The 19,784-nt window shown below is 38.0% G+C and overlaps 2 protein-coding genes across 3 annotated transcripts; one reads left to right on the forward strand and one right to left on the reverse strand.

The window, feature by feature from the left end:
* The first annotated feature begins 1,104 nt into the window (after positions 1 to 1,104).
* LOC137737243 (phospholipase A2-alpha-like) lies at positions 1,105 to 5,820 on the forward strand. Of its 2 annotated transcripts, none has more exons than XM_068476671.1 (4): positions 1,105 to 1,385; positions 3,331 to 3,373; positions 3,511 to 3,636; positions 5,407 to 5,820. In XM_068476671.1, the coding sequence occupies exons 1-4, from the start codon at positions 1,215 to 1,217 to the stop codon at positions 5,580 to 5,582; spliced, it is 516 nt and encodes a 171-aa protein (XP_068332772.1). In that variant the 5' UTR covers positions 1,105 to 1,214; the 3' UTR covers positions 5,583 to 5,820. The 2 variants fall into 2 exon arrangements, with proteins under 2 accessions (XP_068332772.1, XP_068332773.1); XM_068476672.1 differs by lacking the exon at positions 1,105 to 1,385 and adding an exon at positions 3,053 to 3,209.
* Positions 5,821 to 5,880: 60 nt separating this feature from the next.
* On the reverse strand, positions 5,881 to 8,761 carry LOC137737242 (F-box protein At5g07610-like). Its single transcript, XM_068476669.1, has 2 exons — positions 7,837 to 8,761; positions 5,881 to 6,848 (listed from the first exon to the last, which is right to left on the reverse strand). The coding sequence occupies exons 1-2, from the start codon at positions 8,746 to 8,748 to the stop codon at positions 6,738 to 6,740; spliced, it is 1,023 nt and encodes a 340-aa protein (XP_068332770.1). The 5' UTR covers positions 8,749 to 8,761; the 3' UTR covers positions 5,881 to 6,737.
* Between the last annotated feature and the right edge of the window lie 11,023 nt (positions 8,762 to 19,784).

The raw sequence follows: 19,784 nt of genomic DNA on the forward strand, positions 1-19,784 counted from the left end.
AACTGAACATTAAAGTTGAATACTTTCAATTTTTTGAATTTTTTGAACAAGAGATCGTTTAATGGATGAGAGAACTTCTTCTCTCTCCGATTTTTCCACTCGGGCGTGTGAAATCAGCTTCTGGTCCAATCAGATTCGGTTGCTGAAGCAGAAATGCTTCAGCTCCCGCAGATAACAGAGCTCTTTGACTCGATTCTTCAGATTCAGCTCTCTGTTTTAATTTGTAGAAAAAATGGATGTTTGAAAACTGGTTTTGATTTCGAATCACTCCTCACCAACATTCAAACCAATCTCACTACAACCCAACTTCTGTCGATCCTCCCGATTCTCCGTTTTCATTCAGATTGCAAAATTGTTTAAAAAAAATCAGATATGATCTTGAGTTTTGACATCTCTTCAATAAACTCCAGGTGTTGGGTTTAGCGTTTAAATCAAAATTCCTACAGAATTAACAAACCAACAATTCAATTAGAGTTCTCACATAAGAAACTTTAAATGTTACTTCAATTGTCTAGTGCTGCAATAAAAGAATCTAGTCGTTCAAATGGACAAAAGAGCTTTGAATAGAATCGATGGAGCAAAGAATTCATAGCTTTGGATGCATGATATTTTTTTTGCCCTTTTGCTTATGAAGGCTGAACGGGTTAATGGGGTTTACAGAAATGTTAATTGTGGGCTTGAATCCTGACGGATTTCACCACAAGGGTTTAAATCCGAATTTTTTCATCACGAGAACTATCTTCCGATTATCCTATTACCACAGGGACCACTAATCCAATTTAGCCTTCAATGAAAGGTATATGATATTTCAATGCACGCGTTAAATGGTATTGGAAAAAAAAAAAAAAAACTTCAGTTTGTGAATTTAACCTAATAGGCCGAGGAAATGGCGGTCTTTAAAAAGTAAGAACAACCAAAATGGTCTTTGTTTTACTATTTTAGAGAAGATTACGTAGCCAAAACTTGAGGGACATCACTAAACATATCGATCACACATTTCTGGATAGTTTTCCGGTTGGTGCTTCTAAAAATGGATGGGCAGGGACTATTTTTAGATAGAGAGAAGCAAGATAAACAAACATGGCAATGGTTTTATAGAGGCATACATTTCCATAGTTGAAAAGGATTTTAGAAATAAAATCCCTACATAGAAGGACTTGGGAGTTCTTCCTTGAGGTCCTTCTATGCGACTCTGAGAGAGGTTTTCCCATAATATGACCATTGCCGGAACCAGTTCATTTGATACAATGGGCCTTAAGGGTGGTGTTATTCTTCTCGGCTTTGTCGCCTTTGCTTTGTTTTCTTGCGTCGATGGTTTATCCGGCGGCGAACATCTTTTGGGGGAGGTTGTCCGTCGTAGCATGGCTGAGAACGACACCGCCTGGGTGAGCAGTAATGTCTTTACGTTTCAAGACAAATATTTAAATATTGGATTTCAATTAAAGTGATGATGTTTCATTTATTCGTGTCTGTCTCTAACAACTATAGAACTATATTGTCATCTACCGTATCACTTGATGACTAAATGCTTTTTATAAAAGCATAATATTAGGAAGATTAAATTTTTTAAATCAAATGATGTGATTGTTGATGATTGAATTATTACTTAAGCGTTGATTACGTACTTATCTTCTATTGGTGACACATCACTTGGTTTGCAAATTTAGTTTAAAATTTTGATCTCTCTAACATTACCCTTTAAAAATATTAGGGTGAAAAGTGTCATAAGTTGCATTAATATTGCACAGTTAAAGAGTGTAGACATTGCATATTGTTCCACAATCTCCTAACTGATAAAATGAAAGAAAATTTAGGTTAGAACTGTAATAAACCATAAAATATATACTTCATATTCCATGGTTCCCTAAATTTTGTATTTATTGTAAGCGGTGGATTGTTCGGGTAATTAAGATATTGTTATTCAACTCACTGCATTTCTGAATTTAAACCCACCCCTGGATCGACCTACCGTGGTCTGGGCAAATCACTTTTGCATCCTACTATCCAAGTTACAACATGCAAAATTAGAAGTTGTAGACATGTGAATGGAGTATGAAGAAGAACAAGGAAAATGGGAAGAGAATCTACAACTTGGCTTAAAGTGGAGGTTTGCAGCAAATAGTAAGTAGAGAAGCAAGTTGTAACTTGGCAACAAGGAATTATCCAAAAACAAAACTAGTCAACTAGGAAAGTTTTGTGTCCTTCCCTTTTTTTACTTTTGACAGAGTGTTTCAAGAAAGGATTTGGATCCTCTCCTAAGCAGAGGGTTCGAATCCTGTTTTTTTTTTTTGTTTTTTTTCTTTTTTTCAGTGAAACGATAACGTTAGTAAATTAAATGTTAGATTAGCCACCGACAAGGTTCGAACCCACGTCGTCATACAAGGGCACAACACCTTTTCACCACTGTGGTAAAGGGCCAAATTTATTAAAAAAAAAGAGAATTGTAGCCAAATTTATTAAACTCAAAAAAGTAGCTTTCAGTTTCAATTTAATTCTATTTTTTAAATTTTAAAACAAAAACTAAAAATTAAAAAGAATGATTTTCAAACGACCATTAAGAGAATCACATTTTTATTAGGAGAAAAATGATTCACATTTTAAACTACCTATGTCAATCACATTAGAAGGTTAATTGTATATAAAATATTCTTGTCACATGACAATGTTAAAACAATCAAGTTATGAAATGCCATGCATGTGTCTTGCATAATCAAATATGACAGTTTGATGAAAGTTTTTCTCTGCATTATTTTTTACAGCAAATGTGTTAGTTACTACATAATCTAGCTAATATAGTTAAAAGGAGATTAAAATGTGTGTATAATTTGGTGAGAGGTGTGAACAACACTCCAAAAACATATCACGAGTCATTACAAGACAAGGCCAACCAGCCCCTTTCTTCCCGTGCAGACAACAGCCTAGCTTCTGCCTTCTGCCTTCTGCCTTCTGCCTTCTGCTAATTATGTCCACATTTCTCTCACTTTGTCTGCCACTTATTCTATTAAAAAAAAAAAAAAATCACAGTTTTTAGCAAAACCAAGCCCTCAAATTTCAGTGCTTTCCTTGCTGAAGTGCTTTATCCAACCATGGTTTTTAATCAGTCGCTGAAGTTTGTTCTTGCCCTCTCTTTTCTTGTCCTTTATTTTAACTCCATTAATTTGCATGCCCTTAACATTGGTGTCCAAGCCACAGATGCCTCCATTGTTCTGGTTTGCTCCTTAATTACCATGTTCTTCTTAATCATCTATTTACTTTTAATATTTTTTGGGTTCCCATTTGCTTTCAAAGCATAACTTGTTCTCCCTACCCATAAATTCTAAATATTTGCAGAGTAAAGATTGCAGTAGACAATGTGAGTCAGAGTTCTGTACAGGTACTGCATTTTATTTAATTAAAATTTAGATTTAGTTAATGAACTGATCAAATTATGTTTATACCATTTTTCTTTGCCCAATTATAAGGAAATTAATTACATTTTTCTTGAGTTTAATTTTGTTTTTGTAATGACAGTGCCTCCATTTTTGAGATATGGGAAGTATTGTGGGCTTTTATACAGTGGATGCCCAGGGGAGCAGCCCTGCGATGGCCTAGATGCATGCTGTATGAAGCATGATAACTGCGTTCAATCGAAAAACAGTGCGTTCATTTTCTTAATCCTTACAATCTTTTTACAGTTTACTGTGCTCTGAGATTATTTATCATTTTGTTTTCATGGGTTAGAAATATTTTTTATATACAACAAAAGATATTCAAATCCGGGTGAATCGACAACACTTGCGTCCTTACCAATGTAGTTATGCTCACGTCTATGAGGTGCAAATTTGATTTAGCGTAGGAAGATTAATTAAAACTGTAGCATCAAACACTTTTGTGTTGGTAGAGAAGATATTTATATGAAATAGTCATATACAGGGCCGACCCTGAGGGTAGCCTAAATAGGCGCCCACCTAGGGCCCCTACTTCGGAAGAGCCTCAAAAAAAAATTATATCCTGTAATTAACATGTAAATACACAAAAAAAAAAAAAAAAAAGTAAGAAATATCATAATTCATTTGTTAGTGCAGTGGAAATGTTGGCTTCATTCTTCTTTGGGGTGTTGAGTTCAAAATACAAAGTTGCTTTTCAATCACTAGATTTTTCTTATTTTTCAAATTTACTGCCAATCCATCAGTCCAACTCCTAATCTATCTGTCTAAATGCATATAAAGTTACAAAACTCAAGTCTCTTTGCAATCTTTTTTCCTTCAACTTCTCGTTCTCTCCATTTCTATCAAATGTTTAAACCAACTTCTCATTCTCTCCATTTTTATTGAATGTTTAAACCATCATATGGTCTTAAAGATTGTAATTAAAGGTAATCACAACTTTGAATTTATATTTTTCTTTTCAATAACTTTTTATTCAATGGATTATTTTAATATTCAATTCGTTAGTGTGATGTTGATTTTAGAAGAAAAAAAAACACTAGAGAAACAATTGGCGTTTGAATTTATTATACTCGTCAATCAAGTTTTATTGTTATTTACTCTCTTGATCATCAAGTTTTATTATTCTTCACTCTCAATCTTAGACTCTTGACTGCAAACGTTTAGTATATTTGTGTCTAAAAAGGTGAATCGTGTAATGTTTAAATAATGTTTGTATATTTATCTTCTTTTGATATTAATTTTTAATGACATTTGATGTGAAAATAAAACTTTTTATGTATTTAGTGAATTCTTTTTTATATAAATCAATATACAAAGAACTGGAGATTAGAGAATTTTAGAGCCCCACTTCGAAGGCTCGCCTAGGGCCCCCAAATTCTCAAGGCCGACCCTGGTCATATAGATTATAAATCGGGAAAAGAGACGGTTTGATGAGCTTTTTCAAGTGTCGGGGGTGTAAGTGTAATATTTAAATATTTTTTGTCAAACGATAGATTTATTAGACTAGGAAGCAGACGAGATTTGAACTCACACCGTCATACAAGAGTAAAACTCCTCTACACCACTGTGATGAAAGGCCACTTGTTAAGCCTAATATTTTATTAGGTGTTTCATGTTTGACAGAACCTAAATGGGGTGTTTGTGCACGTGATCTATACTGAAATCTAGCTTATGTCTTTTAGTACTAAAGCCAGGAATCCGAACACGAGACCTCATACGCACTAAATTATTTGAGTTACAAATTCATTGCTCCTATGTATATTCATTTTCATCGGGTTGTCTATGAGAACAACTTGAATGCAACAAGTTCACAGTCACATGGTATCTCGGTCGAATTAATAATGCAATATCGTATGATGAAAATTTTTTACATGGTATAATATTATTGAACCGAGACGCCATGTTACCGATAAACCCTTTCTGTGTAAATAGAAGGAAAAGTAAATAATGGTGGCATGTTGTTATGTTTGTGGTGCAGATGACTATCTAAGCTCAGAGTGCAGCCAAACGTTCCTAAATTGCATGGCAGAGTTCAAAAACAAAAGAGGGAAAACGTTTAAGGGGAACAAATGCCATGTCGAGGATGTTGTTGAAGTTATAACCCTTGTCATGGAGGCTGCTTTAGTTGCTGGAAGATATCTCCATAAGCCCTAACACCACAGCAGCTAGCCTCTATCCTCTAGTCATTTCTAATTGTTTCACAATTTAGTTTTCCTTTTTCTTTCTTTTTCTCGTGTTATTTCTTCTCGCGTTTAATAAAAGGCAAAAACAAATTTCATTCAGAATTCTGTCTTCGTCACGGAGGAGGAAAAATAGAAAGAAGTGAAAATTGTAAATTACATATTTATACTTTAAATTAAATTTTGTAGATGTCCAGGTTGACATGGTGTTTTATCAATTTCTCTAAAATTCCACACCATGAAAGACACTGATTCCAACAAATAATCAAGTCCCATGATTATAACTCAAAAGTGAGTACTGCATATATATGTATTACCAAATAAGGAATAAAAGTATATTTAGGAAAACCTCTCTAATTACCTGAGCTACTAGGCTTAGATCCGCTCTTCGCCTTTGCAGCTCTTCCTGAAGAAGCATCTGGGCCATCTCTATTAGCTAGTGAACTAGCCGCTCTTGCCGCAACTAATTCAAGCATCTGGGCAATCTCTATCAGCTAGTGAACTAGCCGCTCTTACCGCAACTACTTCATCTAGGGCAGCTCTCTCAGTTGGTTAGCTAGTGTCAATGGCCATCTGCTATCTTTTAAGTCTACGAATGACATAATTGAAACATTGAACTCACGATTTCATCTTTATTTTGGACATCAAATTCAATAAATAAAATGAAAACAACCAACAAGATAAACAGGTTGTGTAGGGGAGACAAAAATGGTGTGTGGTTGCCATAACCCCGGCACAAAATTTTTAAGGCAGCATACAATTCAAAATACTAGACATTAAGCAACTGTAAATTCATAAGTAGCACGATATAAAGTCAGTAATAAGCTGCGTCAACTGTTTATGATACACAATCTTTGAATAAGAAGATTTCAGTTCTTAGACACCATATAGATCTTGAAACTTTTCAGGAATGCTATTAATTCACACGAAGTTCGTACAGATCCCCACACGAGTAGAGTACACCGACCACATACAACAGAACTCAAGTTCCTCTAGAAATAGTATCTACAAAATTTAATGATAACTGTTATAGGGACTCCAGTGCAATTTCTCCGTTGTACGTTAAAAACCAAGAGTGCACAATGACATTTTTGGAGTGCTAGTGACAGCTCCTATTTGGAATATGGAGTTACCTAGATGACCAAGCAAACCCTGACCATGAATGAAAGACGTTGTAACTTTCATGCCCAATATAATCCCAAAGTGGATCATTATACCTCAATTCAAACCAGAACAATACCTACAGCACTAATAAGACCATTTGTATTAGTAGCAAAAATCTATCAAATTTTTAATACTCAAATCAACAACTAAGATCAAAACATCAACAAACATTAAATGTATAAAAAAGAATCTAGCAGTTCCAAATTGTAACGAACTCTGTATCTCAGTGCCATATGACGACAAATCAGACCAGGAGATCTTGAAAGTGTATACCTACGATGTAAGGTATGACATTGCCAGTTATTTTTAATAACATGACTGCATTTTCCCTTTGTGGTACGCAAATGAATAAATGAAGTGAACTGGGCAAACTAGCCAGGGTTGATATCCAATCAGAAGCAGGCATATTGGAGGCAGGAGATTTAAGCAAAATGGAGCATAATCTCTAGTGGATTCTGTGCAGCTCACGTGCAAGGTAACACATCGAGAACATGAAGGATTATTAAAGATACTGGAATTTCCCTAACAAGAGGAAGTAGATATAGTGACGAATGTACATTGACTTACACGAGCAAAGTTTACACTTTACGACAAACATTCATGCAAAACACGAAGTGCATTCATTCAAAGTAACCACAGCCAGAATCTCAACTTGTATGATTGTAATAACCACAAGTAACAGATCCATTAATAATTCTTACATCCATAAGTTCAAGGCAGTAATGAAACAGAAGTATCACTATAACGATATCAAGTACATAGTTACACAGAATTTGGTAATACAAAACATTCTTGATTCTACAACCAAAACCAAAAAACAGAACAACAGCAGGATAGAAATACCATCAGACACAAGCCAAAGTGTCCATATGTGCATAAGCAGATTGCCATCGAACTATTAGAGACCTCTCGGTGTAAATGTTTTTGGGAGTTAAGTCACAAACTTTCTTATCCCTAAGATTATAAGAGATGACCTTACAAGGAATGTGCAGCAAAATAGACGAATCATGCTCATCAACGAAAACAACAACAAATGAGTAGTAGGGTTCAAGAGGGTTGCAAACCATCTCCGGAAATGCAGAGCTTATGGCATTAAGGTCGACATTGTACTTGACAAACCAACCAGAGTAGTCCTTCTCCATCTCGAGCACCTCAAATTGCGAAAGTTGCGGCCTAGAAATTTCGATAAGATGCAAATGGCCACAAGACTCCCCAAAATATCTATGCCATCGGTAGCCGCCGTGACCCGGCGGACTTGGCACAGTCCTGAAACGATGTTCATCTGTGTCATAGAGCAAAACCTTACTTGCATCGCCAATCCAACTAATTAGTCCATTGCAGTGCACTCCACGGCTGAAGTTCATGTCGAATTTCGCAGGGAAATTAGCCCGAAAAACCTTCCAACTTCGGGTCTCAGACAAAAAGACCTTAAATTGGTAACCTCCAACTGACTCAGAAATGGTACTAACGACGACAACCTTGTAATGAATCGATTTCGCAGGATCGAAAGCCAAAGCGACACCCGAAACGGTTGTCGATTTAGTAGCAGCTGGAAAAAAGAACGTTGAGAACTTACTGGTTGTGGGATTGACAACGTAGTACCTGCCGGTCGTGCTGAGGGAGGAGCAACACAGGAGCAAGCCGTTGCAGGACTGCAGAATCTCGACGCCCCGTGGGTCGCCGACGAAATTCAGAGGTTTGGAGCGAAACCCAGATGCATTTTCGTCGTTGCCGAGAGAGGTGAAGAAGATTTCTTGAGATATTATGGTCCGGGCGAAGAAGGCAGAGACCTTGGAATTTGGGTTTTGGAGGGCATGGCGGTTGCAGAAGTTGGGGCCGGAGATAAGAGCGAGCCAGTGCTTGGAGACGGATTTGAAGCGGAGCAGAGATTTAGGGGGCATGCAAAGAAGGATATGTGCAAGGAGGTCTTCGTTGCTGGCTATGGTTTCAGCTGCTTCGGGACAAAGACTCTCCATTTTCCTAAGGTCTTTTTCTTGTTCTATGGGTGAAACGAGGAGAGTCTGGGGTCTACCGACGGTAAGCGGTGCGTTGCGGTTTAGTTTTGATTCTTATGCGATACAGATTAAAGGATTGTAAAGTTAAAAAAACAGACTGCTTATCTGTAAGTGAAAAAAAAATTATAACGAAATATCATTAAATTTGGTATCTCTTACTTATAAATAAATAAATAAATAAAGAGAGTATGTGATCACCCATTAACATAATAATGTATTTCTATGTAATTGTTATATTTTTGTAAAGTTAAAAAAACAGACTGCTTATCTGTAAGTGAAAAAAAAATTATAACGAAATATCATTAAATTTGGTATCTCTTACTTATAAATAAATAAATAAATAAATAAAGAGAGTATGTGATCACCCATTAACATAATAATGTATTTCTATGTAATTGTTATATTTTTAAATAAAAATTGAAGTTTGTAGTTATATTTGTTTATATTAATGAGATTTTAAATAAAATTCATAATTTATAGAATTAAAAATATTAAAGGAGAATTATAATCGTTAATATATTATATAGTAGTAATGGTATCGAATACCACTACCACAACAACAACAACAACAACAACAAAGCATTTTCCCACTAAGTAGGGTCGGCTATATGAATCCTATAACGTTATTGCGCTCAGTTCTATGTCACGTATTCCGTTAGATTCAAGTACTCTAAGCCTTTTCTTAGAGTCTCTTCCAAAGTCTTTCTAGGTCTTCATCTACCCCTTCGGCCCTGAACATCTATCCCGTAATCGGATCTTTTAACCGGAGCGTCAGCAGGCCTTCGTTTCACATGTCCAAACCACCGTAACCGATTTTCTCTCATCTTTCCTTCAATTTTGGCTACTCCTACTTTACCTCGGATATCCTCATTCCTAATCTTATCCTTTCTCGTGTGCCCATACATCCAACAAAGCATTCTCTTCTCCGCTACACCCATTTATGTACGTGTTGATGCTTCACCACCCAACATTCTGTGTCATAAAGCATTGTCGTCTTATAAAAGTTTCCCTTGAGCTTCAGTGCCATACGACGGTCACACAACAAGTCGGATGCACTCTTCCATTTCATCCATCCAGCTTGTATTATATGGTTGAGGTCTTCATCCAACTCTCCATTCTTTTGCAAGATAGATCCTAGGTAGGGAAAGCGGTCGTTCTTTGGTAATTCCTGATCTCCAATCCTCATCCTTAACTCATTTGAGCCTCCGTTTGCACTGAACTTGCACTCCATATACTCTGTCTTTAACCGACTTAGGCGAAGACCTTTAGATTCCAACACTTCTCTCCAAAGGTTAAGCTTTGCATTTACTCCTTCCTGAGTTTCATCTATCAACACTATATCGTCTAAGAAAAGCATACACCAAGGAATATCATCTTGAATATGTCATGTTAACTCATCCATTACCAATGCAAAAAAGTAAGGACTTAAGGATGAGCCTTGATGTAACTCTACAGTTATGGGGCAGCTTTCGGTTTATCCTTTATGAGTTCTTACGACAATCCTTGCTCCATCATACATATCCTTTATAGCTTGGATATATGCAACTCGTACTCTTTTCTTCTCTAAAATCCCCTAAAGAATGTCTCTTGGGACCTTATCATACACTTTTTCTAAATCTATAAAGACCATGTGCAAATCCTTTTTCATATCTCTATATCTTTCCATCAATCTTTGTACGAGATAGATTGCCTCCATGGTTGAGCACTCTGGCATGAACCCAAATTGGTTGTCTGAGACCCGTGTCTCTTGCCTCAGTCTATGCTTAATTACTGTCTCCCAGAGCTTCATTGTATGACTCATTAACTTAATACCCCTATAGTTCATGCAATTTTGTACGTCGCCCTTATTCTTGTAGATAGGCACCAAAGTGCTCTTTCGCCACTCATTTGGCATCTTCTTTGTTTTCAAAATCCTATTGAAAAGGTTTGTGAACCATGCTATACCCGTCTCTCCCAAGACTTTCCACACAGTAGCAGAAAATTTTGATTTTGTACATTACCATGTCATTACTGACTTGCACAAAATCCATATTGCACGGTTGGCACGATAATTTGGCAAAAAGTTACACCCCTTGTGACATATGTAGTTTATTTATGAAACTAGGATTTTCAATTTGATTGAGGAAGAGCCTAGTGATGGTATATTGTGACACAACATTGGTGCAGGCTTTGCTCGGAGTTCAGGTGAGTTGATTTTAATATTATGTGACAAATATTTTGCATATGAAATTCCTTTGTTATATACTTTGTGTGTGTAACATGAAGATACAAATGGTTATTATTCCTTTGTTATATACTTTGTGTGTAACATAAATTTACAAATGGTTATTACCAGTTAATAATATTGATAGGAGCATATTTATGCGACTTAGTTTGCTTGTTTTAGTGCTTTTATGTTATTAGTTCTTAGTTATTTTAGTTCGTTAAGCTTCTTTCGTGTGTTTTTAGGTTCATAAGACGTATTTGGCGAAATGATGCATTTTGGAGCCTTTTAGGGCAGTTTTGGGCTAATTATGGATAGCTTGTATATGGAGCAAGGTGGATGGACGAATTTGGAGTCAAAAGAGGTTAGAAGCATGCTACAAATCAGAAAAGGAAAGTTCATGACAAAGAAGATAAGGAAAGTGCAAGAAAAGAAGAAACATTATCCAAAACCTTATCCAATCTTATCTTATCCAAACCTTATCCTATCTTGTCCTAACCTAATCTTGTTCCACCTTAATCCTAGCTACAAGTGGACCTAAAAACCTAATTTCTAGAAGCCCTATCCGACCCTAAAAGGGTGCCACACCTTCCCCCCTTTTATGCCTTCTAGAATACCCAAAATCAGCCATAAGACACTTAGTTTCTAGAAGGCCCAATTTTGGACGAAAATTCTTAAACCTATTTCTAATTGGATTCTGATTTTATTTGGCCCTTTTTCTCTTGGATTTGGATTGTTTAAGTCCATATCTGAAACCAATTGGGCTAGGACTTAAGTTCCCAACCTTTGCCGCAAGCCTTAAGGGCCCTAATCACTTGTATCTGCTAGGTTTAACCCTAATTCTGATTCCTAAGATTTTTACCATGCTATATATATATATGAACCTTAAGTTGCCGCACCCCGGAACACATAACCTAGGCAGCCATCCATCATTGATCACAGAAATTCGTCCATTCACACCCTAGGGCAAAAAAACACCCCAAAACACCATTCTAGCGCCCAGAAAATACAAGCAGCCACTCCACCTCCTTCCACTCTTTTTGCCGAGTTCTCCACCACTTTCCAACCATCAAACACTCATCCACACTCAACCTACACCCCTTGTCGTGCCTCTACACCCCCAAAATCCATTCTACATCATCAAAACAGCCCAGGAACCATCATCATCCAATCTGCAGCAAGCAAAGGAAAGGAGACAGTTTCACACAATTGTTTGGCTCTTCATTCTGAGTTGTTGAACAATTTTAGGTGTATTCTATCTTATATTTCAATGTCTAATTCATGTAATCTTTGTTTTGCTTTGAGAATGATTGGCTAAATTCGTTTTGGCTAAGGGTGTATTCAAAACCATGATTATATATGTGAAATAAGTTGATTACTTCCAGTTATCGTTGCATAAGTCTTGAATACAATTTTCTTAACCGTTTGATTTAGAACTTATTCTTGTATGTTGATTGAGAGTGCACGCTTAATTTGCATGCTTGAATTTGGTGCTAGGACATAAATTTGTTTCACCTAATAGTTACGAATTTATATCCACAAGTAGTGAAGGTCGCTAGTCACAATCGTGTTAAGTAGATTCCTGGCAGGAGTATCATGCTTTTCATAGTTACAAATGCCTTGTCGATGCTTATGAATTCCAAAGAACGTAATGATTCTAACTTATGTCTTTATCATGCTGTTCATATAGAGAACTTGTTAGGAATAATTTGTTTGCGATGCATATTCATCCAATTCAATGATTCTAGGGAAATCTAAAGGTTAATTTAAGCGGACCTAATTAACTTGGAGTGTCGAGGTTCATAACTTATTGAATTGATAACTGGAAATTGATTTACGTTGCATATATTTCATGTGTGGAGAAGAACCCCTTAGCTATCCCCTCATCCATTGATTCATCACAAATTTGTCTACAATCTGCTTTCTTTACAATCTGCCCATTAAGTTTAATTTCGTCCAAACACAATCCCCCCATATTTTGTTGAGTCTTAGTCATTCAAATCTGTCTTATTTTGTGTTTTTAAGTATTTGGAGCCACAAACACTTCCAAATTCGTCCAATTCAAGTTTTAGTTTCTGTTTGAGTCAATTTGATTGTTTTAGGCAGTTTTGAGTGTTTCAAATCTGTTTTGAGTCATAATAGTCTTGTTAGAGTCTTTAAGTTTAGTTTTTGTGTTTTTAAGTCAATTTATATTAGATTAGCACCCCTAGTTAATCCCCGGTTAGAACGATCCCTACTTACATCATTATTACAATTGTCACAAATAGGGTTTAATTTGTGTGTCAACATAATTTTCACATCAAATATGCTTTATGAAATGTATGTATATTTATGAATATTTGAAATGATTGCGAACTGAGAGGGTTAGTAGACAACTGTTGTTGTTGTGTACTTTCTTTCTGGTTCCATGAGAGTGTTCGAAACCCTAGATGTCTATCTTTCTTTATGGTTTCATGAGTTGGTCTCATGTGAATGCCTTCATTCTAGGTATGCCATGACAAAGTCTAGGGCAGAAATTCCACTCGGAGTGACTGTGAGACATTCCAAAATCCAATGTCTGTATCTTTCTATTATCGAATTGCAATGAGAAATTTCGGAATCCAGTGTTTGTATATGATTCCATGAGTGTGTTTGGAAGGGTATTTATCAAATATAGCCAAATATTAGCCCCTAATTTCAAAAGTGTCATTTTTATTAAAACTTTCAAATATATCCAAAATATCACTTAAATACACACAGACACCCTTAAGCTTTAAACCAAATAAATTAAAAAACCAAAACCCTATTAGATGAAGAGTTCTCACGGCTAAACCTAAAAAATGGTGGAGACCCAGTAAAGGCATCAACTATTGGTGGAGACTTGTGCATCCCTAAACGAAGGTGAGTGTAGATGGTTTAATGTTTTGCATTTTTCCTCGTCTACGTTTTCTCTTTGCTTTTGTAGTTTCTTCCTTTGATTGAATATTTATGGAATAATGAACTGTTTTGCACACCTTTGCATTATTAAGGGTGTCGTTTGTGTCCAGATTCTGTTTTGAAGGTTATCACTGACAGTGGTAATGAATCGAGAGATCTGTTATGTCCTTAGAAAGTGCAAAAAACATATTTTGAAGGTTTAGAGAATAGAAATTCTTATGGTGCATATTAGAAAAATTAGGTTTCTTTTGTCAATAGAAGATTGACAAACCTAATACCATTTGTCGATCTGTTTGACGAAAGCTAATTGAAATTCATTTAGTGCATATTAGAAAAATTAGGGTTTACGATATAGAAAATTTCTTTCTTTGTGTTTTTGTTCTTTTGATTTTGGTCTACAAATTGTCAATTAATTGTACTAATAAAAAATGAGAAAAATATTAGGGAAAGTACAACTTGATTAGCGCACAAGAATCTTTTAATTAACAATTAGTTAGTTGTATGAATTAAGGGTATTTGTGTCTATTTAAATGAAATTTTGAATATATTTGAAAATTTTTATAAAAACTAACATTTTTCAAATTAAGGGCTAATATTTGGCTATATTTGATAAAACTCTGTTTGGAATGCATAATGCCGTGATTGTTAACCTACCAGCCATATGATTTTATTATCTATGAAACAAGGGGTAGGCAAACGAGTCTTGAATCTACAGGTCAGGGTGGGTTCATGTGGTTTGGGGCATCTAAAGACAAAATGGGATAGGTTGACAAAATTAGCTGGGCGGGCAAGTCTAAAAATATGTGGAAACGAGGGCTCGCCCGGGATCGTCTCTGTCGCTTCCAAGTCAGAAAGCTGAGCTCCTTTCAATGTTGCAAGGCCATGGTCCATGAAAAGCAAGTATCACGGTAGCAAAAGCCCAACTATAGTCCCCAACAGAATTGCCGAACTAAATTAGCAGCTGATCGATTTCAAGGAGGACTGGGATTAGACCTGACAATTTCTTACACGACCTGTTAACACGACACGGAAATAACGAGTTTCAGGTCAACACGATAACTAATCGGGTCACATAATAAGAACCTGTTAATAACGGGTCCTTAACAGATTTACACGAGAGTGACACGCGGATAATCTGTTTCGAAACGATAAAAAAAGGTTATTTTTTTAATATTTTGATTATTTTAATTTTTTAAACTATTAGAAAAACTTACCATAAAATACAATAGATATAGTGGATATGTATTTATTGTTTATTAATTATTATTGTATTATTTTTCTACATAAATTTCAAATATTTAAGTGTTATTTATTTATTTATTTTTATAGTATACTATAGGCAAAGAGTGAGATTAAAATTTTTATAAAACACATTAAAAATAAAAATATCAAGTAATTTAAAAATACCAAACACATTAAAAAAAAATTATAATAATTAATTTACAAGTGCGAAAAATATGAAAAAAAATATGCAAATGCTCATAATCGCATCCTCTACGCTTTGAGGATAGGTATATCATCGTTTGAATTTTTTAAAACCATGCAAACCCTCATGAATAATATTTTTTCGAGAGTTCAAAATGAATAAAATTCATAATCATTAATGTAAGTCTGAAAACTGTGAGAAATGTTCATGATTGCATCCTCTACACTTAAGCGATGGTTATATGGTAGTTTAGATTTTTAAAACCCTCCAAATCTCATGAATAGTGTTTTTTTATTTGAGTGCAAAATTAATAATAATTAGTGTAGAAGTGTGAAAAATGTAAAAAAAAAAAATTATATACAATCACTTTTAATGACAAGCTTTACAACTTTTGTGACATCCCGTCCCGGAAATTATCGAAACGCACGAGTGAAATTACAATTTTACCCCTAGTTTGTTTTCGTTATGTTTTTGGTTACTTGGTGTGGTGTTGGCAGGTACTGGGCCACACACACACACTGTCTCACTCTCCCTCTCCCTCTGTCATTTCCCCTGTCTCTCTCTCTCCCCCGAGTCCTCTATTCTTCTTCTTCTTCCTTCGACGTACGGACACACACCAAGAACCCTCAAACCATAGCAGATCGAGGAAACCAAGGACACGGTTGAGCTCGTGAGGTCGAGGGGAGCACAGCCATACCATTTTCAGGTGAGAACTCCGACGTTTTCACGTCGATTTCACAAACTCCGATTTGTGTACTGTTCATGCAAACCTTAATCTAGCTTGTTTTTGGACTTTTGAAGCTCATAGATGTCTTAGTGGGGTCCTAGGGAGCATCGGAGTAGCTCGTTGGACGAAATTGGACGTCGGAATCGTGGGTTTCAAAGTTGGCCGGTTTTTGAGTTTGAAGACAGGTATGATCGCGTAGTTTTCAGCCTTTAAAAGTAGTTTATCGTGATTCTACTAGTCCTAAGCTTCATTTTGGTTCAAGAATCATGAAAAATGGTTGAGAAACGAGTGAGAAAACAAAGTTTGAAATTTTTCCAGTTTTCCGGCGCCGGCGACGTCACCGGAGGCTCGCCGGAGAAGGTGACGGAATATTCCGTCAAATCTGACGGAATATTCCTGACGCCATTGACGGAATCCGTTAGAAATAACGGAATATTCCTCACGGCGTCAGTTGACGCCGTCCGTGTGCGTCGCACATGCCTGCGCGTGGCCGGCGCGTGTGGCCATGCCTTGGCCGGTTCGTGGGGGCGCGTATGGCGGAGGAAAATTTTTCTAAAAATATGGTTGTGATCCTGAGGTTGTGTAGAGCACGTTGGTATATTCATTTGTCCATTTTGAGCAATGTATGAGAAGTTATTACGAGAAGTTGGTTATGTGCTTTAAAGTTAACGTTTTTATAGTTATTTCGCATATAGGTGACACGTACCCCGAGGACGAGCGTTCGCACTCGAGGCAGGGGGGCTACGACCCTTCCACTTATCAGTGAGTGGGCTTTTGTTTTCCTTATATACCTATATACATTTATATTCCCATAAATGGTTTAAAAAGGGTTATTTGTGTTATGCCATGCACCATATTATTATTGTTTATGCATCAATGCATACATTAGTAGTGGCATACATTTATATATGCATATTGGGTGCTGTGGACGCACAGGTAAGTGCCAGGTAAATGTTATTCATATTTACATTCAGTAGTAGTCTGAGATGCTTAGAGAGCTCATAACCTGCACCCCCGGCGTTAGTGCTCCCGTCCAATGTAGGGCACAGTCCTTCACGTGATGTTCACCTCCCGCACCACACGCTCAGCTTGGATCCAAGTTAGGTGCACAGTCCTGTCGTACAGACCACTTTAGGTGGTTCCGACTCGTAGGTGACCCGCGATTATTCGCACAGCCTTCACGTGATCGTAGCACTAGAGCGTATATATATGTTACACCCAGGCCTATCGTACAGACCACTTTAGGTGGTTCCGACTCGTGGGCAGGTTCAGTTATTGAGTTTTGAGATTTGAGCTCTATATGCAGCCGTACAGGTCACGTTAGGTGACTCCGGCTGCCAGATGTTATGCTATTGTTATGAGTTATACCTGAGCACTTGCATATCATTATGAGACTTTGACATGGCACATTGTTGAACATGTTTGGCATACCCTTGAGCATGATTGGCATTTTTACACGTACGTATATATGATTATTTTTTTCTGGGAAGTATACAGGTTTTACGGCGAGGGGTTAGAATGTATTTTGCTAAATGGTTTTCAAAGAGCTTGTTTTTGCCCACTCACGCTTTTGTTTTGCCCCCCTCCAGGTTCTAGTTGGTTAGCAGTTTCGGTGGTCTCCCAGAGGGTTCTTCCGGCTTTTCTGACAGATACTCACCAGCGTAGGGTCGCCTTCGGGTGTACTTATTTCGCAACTTTTCTTTTGGACTGCTATAGTCTTGCTCTGAATTTGTATCTCACTTGCACTAGCACTTGTCTTAGTACTTTGTATGCTAGTTTTTAAATTATTCGTACTTTTATACATTACTGTTTTATTAGCTTCCGCACGTGCACATGGTTACGTCACCTTCGTGTGACGGCCAGCACGCCCTGATCTCGGTCAGGGTGTGCCAGTTTGGTATCAGAGCCTAGGTTTGGCAATCCTAATTTTTGTGTGAGTATTCTAATGGTTTTGGTGTCTTCTGTCAGAATTATGCCGCCTCGTCGGGAACCACGTCGTTCTTCTGAGTCTAGCTTCCCCGATGTTGCTCAGTTGGGGGAAGTTATTGCTACAACCCTTCAGTCAGTGATGCGCCCTCCCCAGAGGACTCATCTGGAGACTATGTACAATTTGAAGTTGGATAAATTCAAGGGTAGTGAGGGGCATGAGGGCGCAGAGCGCTGGTTAGAACACATAGAGAAGACTTTCCGTGTGCTGCATAATCAGGGGAACTTGCCTATGGAGAGGTGGGTCGAGACGACCTCATGGTTTCTGGATACGGAGTCTGCAGCTTGGTGGGAGCAGGAGCTTCGTAGGTTGACTCCAGATCAGAGGACTGATTGGAATGTTTTTACGGAATTGTTCAAGAGAAGGTATGTGCCCCCTGAGTACATTGACCGTAAGAAGCAGGAGTTTACCGAGTTGAGACAGCGGAAGATGTCGGCGAATGAATACTACCGCAAGTTTACGGACTTGTCTCGCTACCATCCTGATGTCGCTGGTAATCCAGCGGAGAAGCTTCGTCGTTTCCGCCTAGGTACTAAGAAGTTGTGGCGTTCGATGACGTCTACTACTCACTGTGAGACTTACCAGGACTTCTATGAGATACTGCTCAGAATTGAGGACTCTGAGAACATGTCGAGCGACACTGATGAGGAAAAGGACGGCAACCAGAAGAAAGATGACAAGGGAAAAGGTTAGGCGTCACTCGGGCCCCGTCAGACTTAGAACTTCAAGAGGGGTGGTGTGAGTTCGAGCTCTTCTAGTGGTGGCTTCAGTGCCACTGGACAGGGTCGTGGAGGTAGATTTTCTGGTGGTGCTAGAGGCCAGAGGCAGGGCGATGGTGGTCGAGGCAGAGCCCCTGTTTGTCGCAGGTGTAACAACCGGCATTTCGACGAGTGTAGGCGTGGTAGCAGTGGTTGCTTCATGTGTGGACAGATGGGACATAGAGCCGCGAATTGTCCCCAGGGTCAGCAGCAGCAGAAACCGCAGCAGACCTTTATGCCACCACCTGCACCGCTCCAGCAGATCCAGGGTCCGACTAGCTACGGCCAGACTGGTCGAGGTGGTGCTTATCACTATCTGGGCGATGCTGTCCCTTATGCTCCGGGGCAGTATCAGTATCCCCAGGATCCTTATTCCCAGGGTGGCTATCCTCAGTATTCGGGCGGCTATATGCCGTATCCTCCAGCTCCAGTGGGTGGCTCTCAGTGGTATCAGGGAGGACAGTATCAGTAGGGTGAGATTGCCACTAGCAATGCAGGGTCTTCGAGACAGTCGGGTCAGCCCAGTCAGGAGCGTGGTGCTCAGGGACGCGGTGTTTAGGCGAGCAGAGGCCGCGGCGGGCGTCAGCAGGGACAGGGGCGTCTTCACAATATTTCTCTGCAGGACGCTCAGAACAACCCAGACTTGATTATGGGTACGTTAAATATTCTTGGTTGTTTTGCTAGAGTCTTGATTGATTGTAGAGCTACACATTCCGTAATTTCTCATACATTTGCTCAAGTGACGCAACCTCGCCCCACACCTCTAGGGTATGATTTAGAGTTCGCTATGCCTAGAGGAGAGAGATGTATTGTAGACTGTGTATACCCAGGCTATCTAGTGATTGTAGAGGGTGTTGCTTTGTCAGCTGATCTTATCCCGTTAGATATTGTTGACTTTGATGTAATTCTGGGCACGGATTGGTTGCATTTCTACCGTGCCAACATCGACTGTTACGGGAAAGTAGTTACGTTTCACCGAC

Source organism: Pyrus communis, chromosome 6 (genome assembly GCF_963583255.1).
Source record: "Pyrus communis chromosome 6, drPyrComm1.1, whole genome shotgun sequence".
NCBI classification, from domain to species: Eukaryota; Viridiplantae; Streptophyta; class Magnoliopsida; order Rosales; family Rosaceae; genus Pyrus; species Pyrus communis.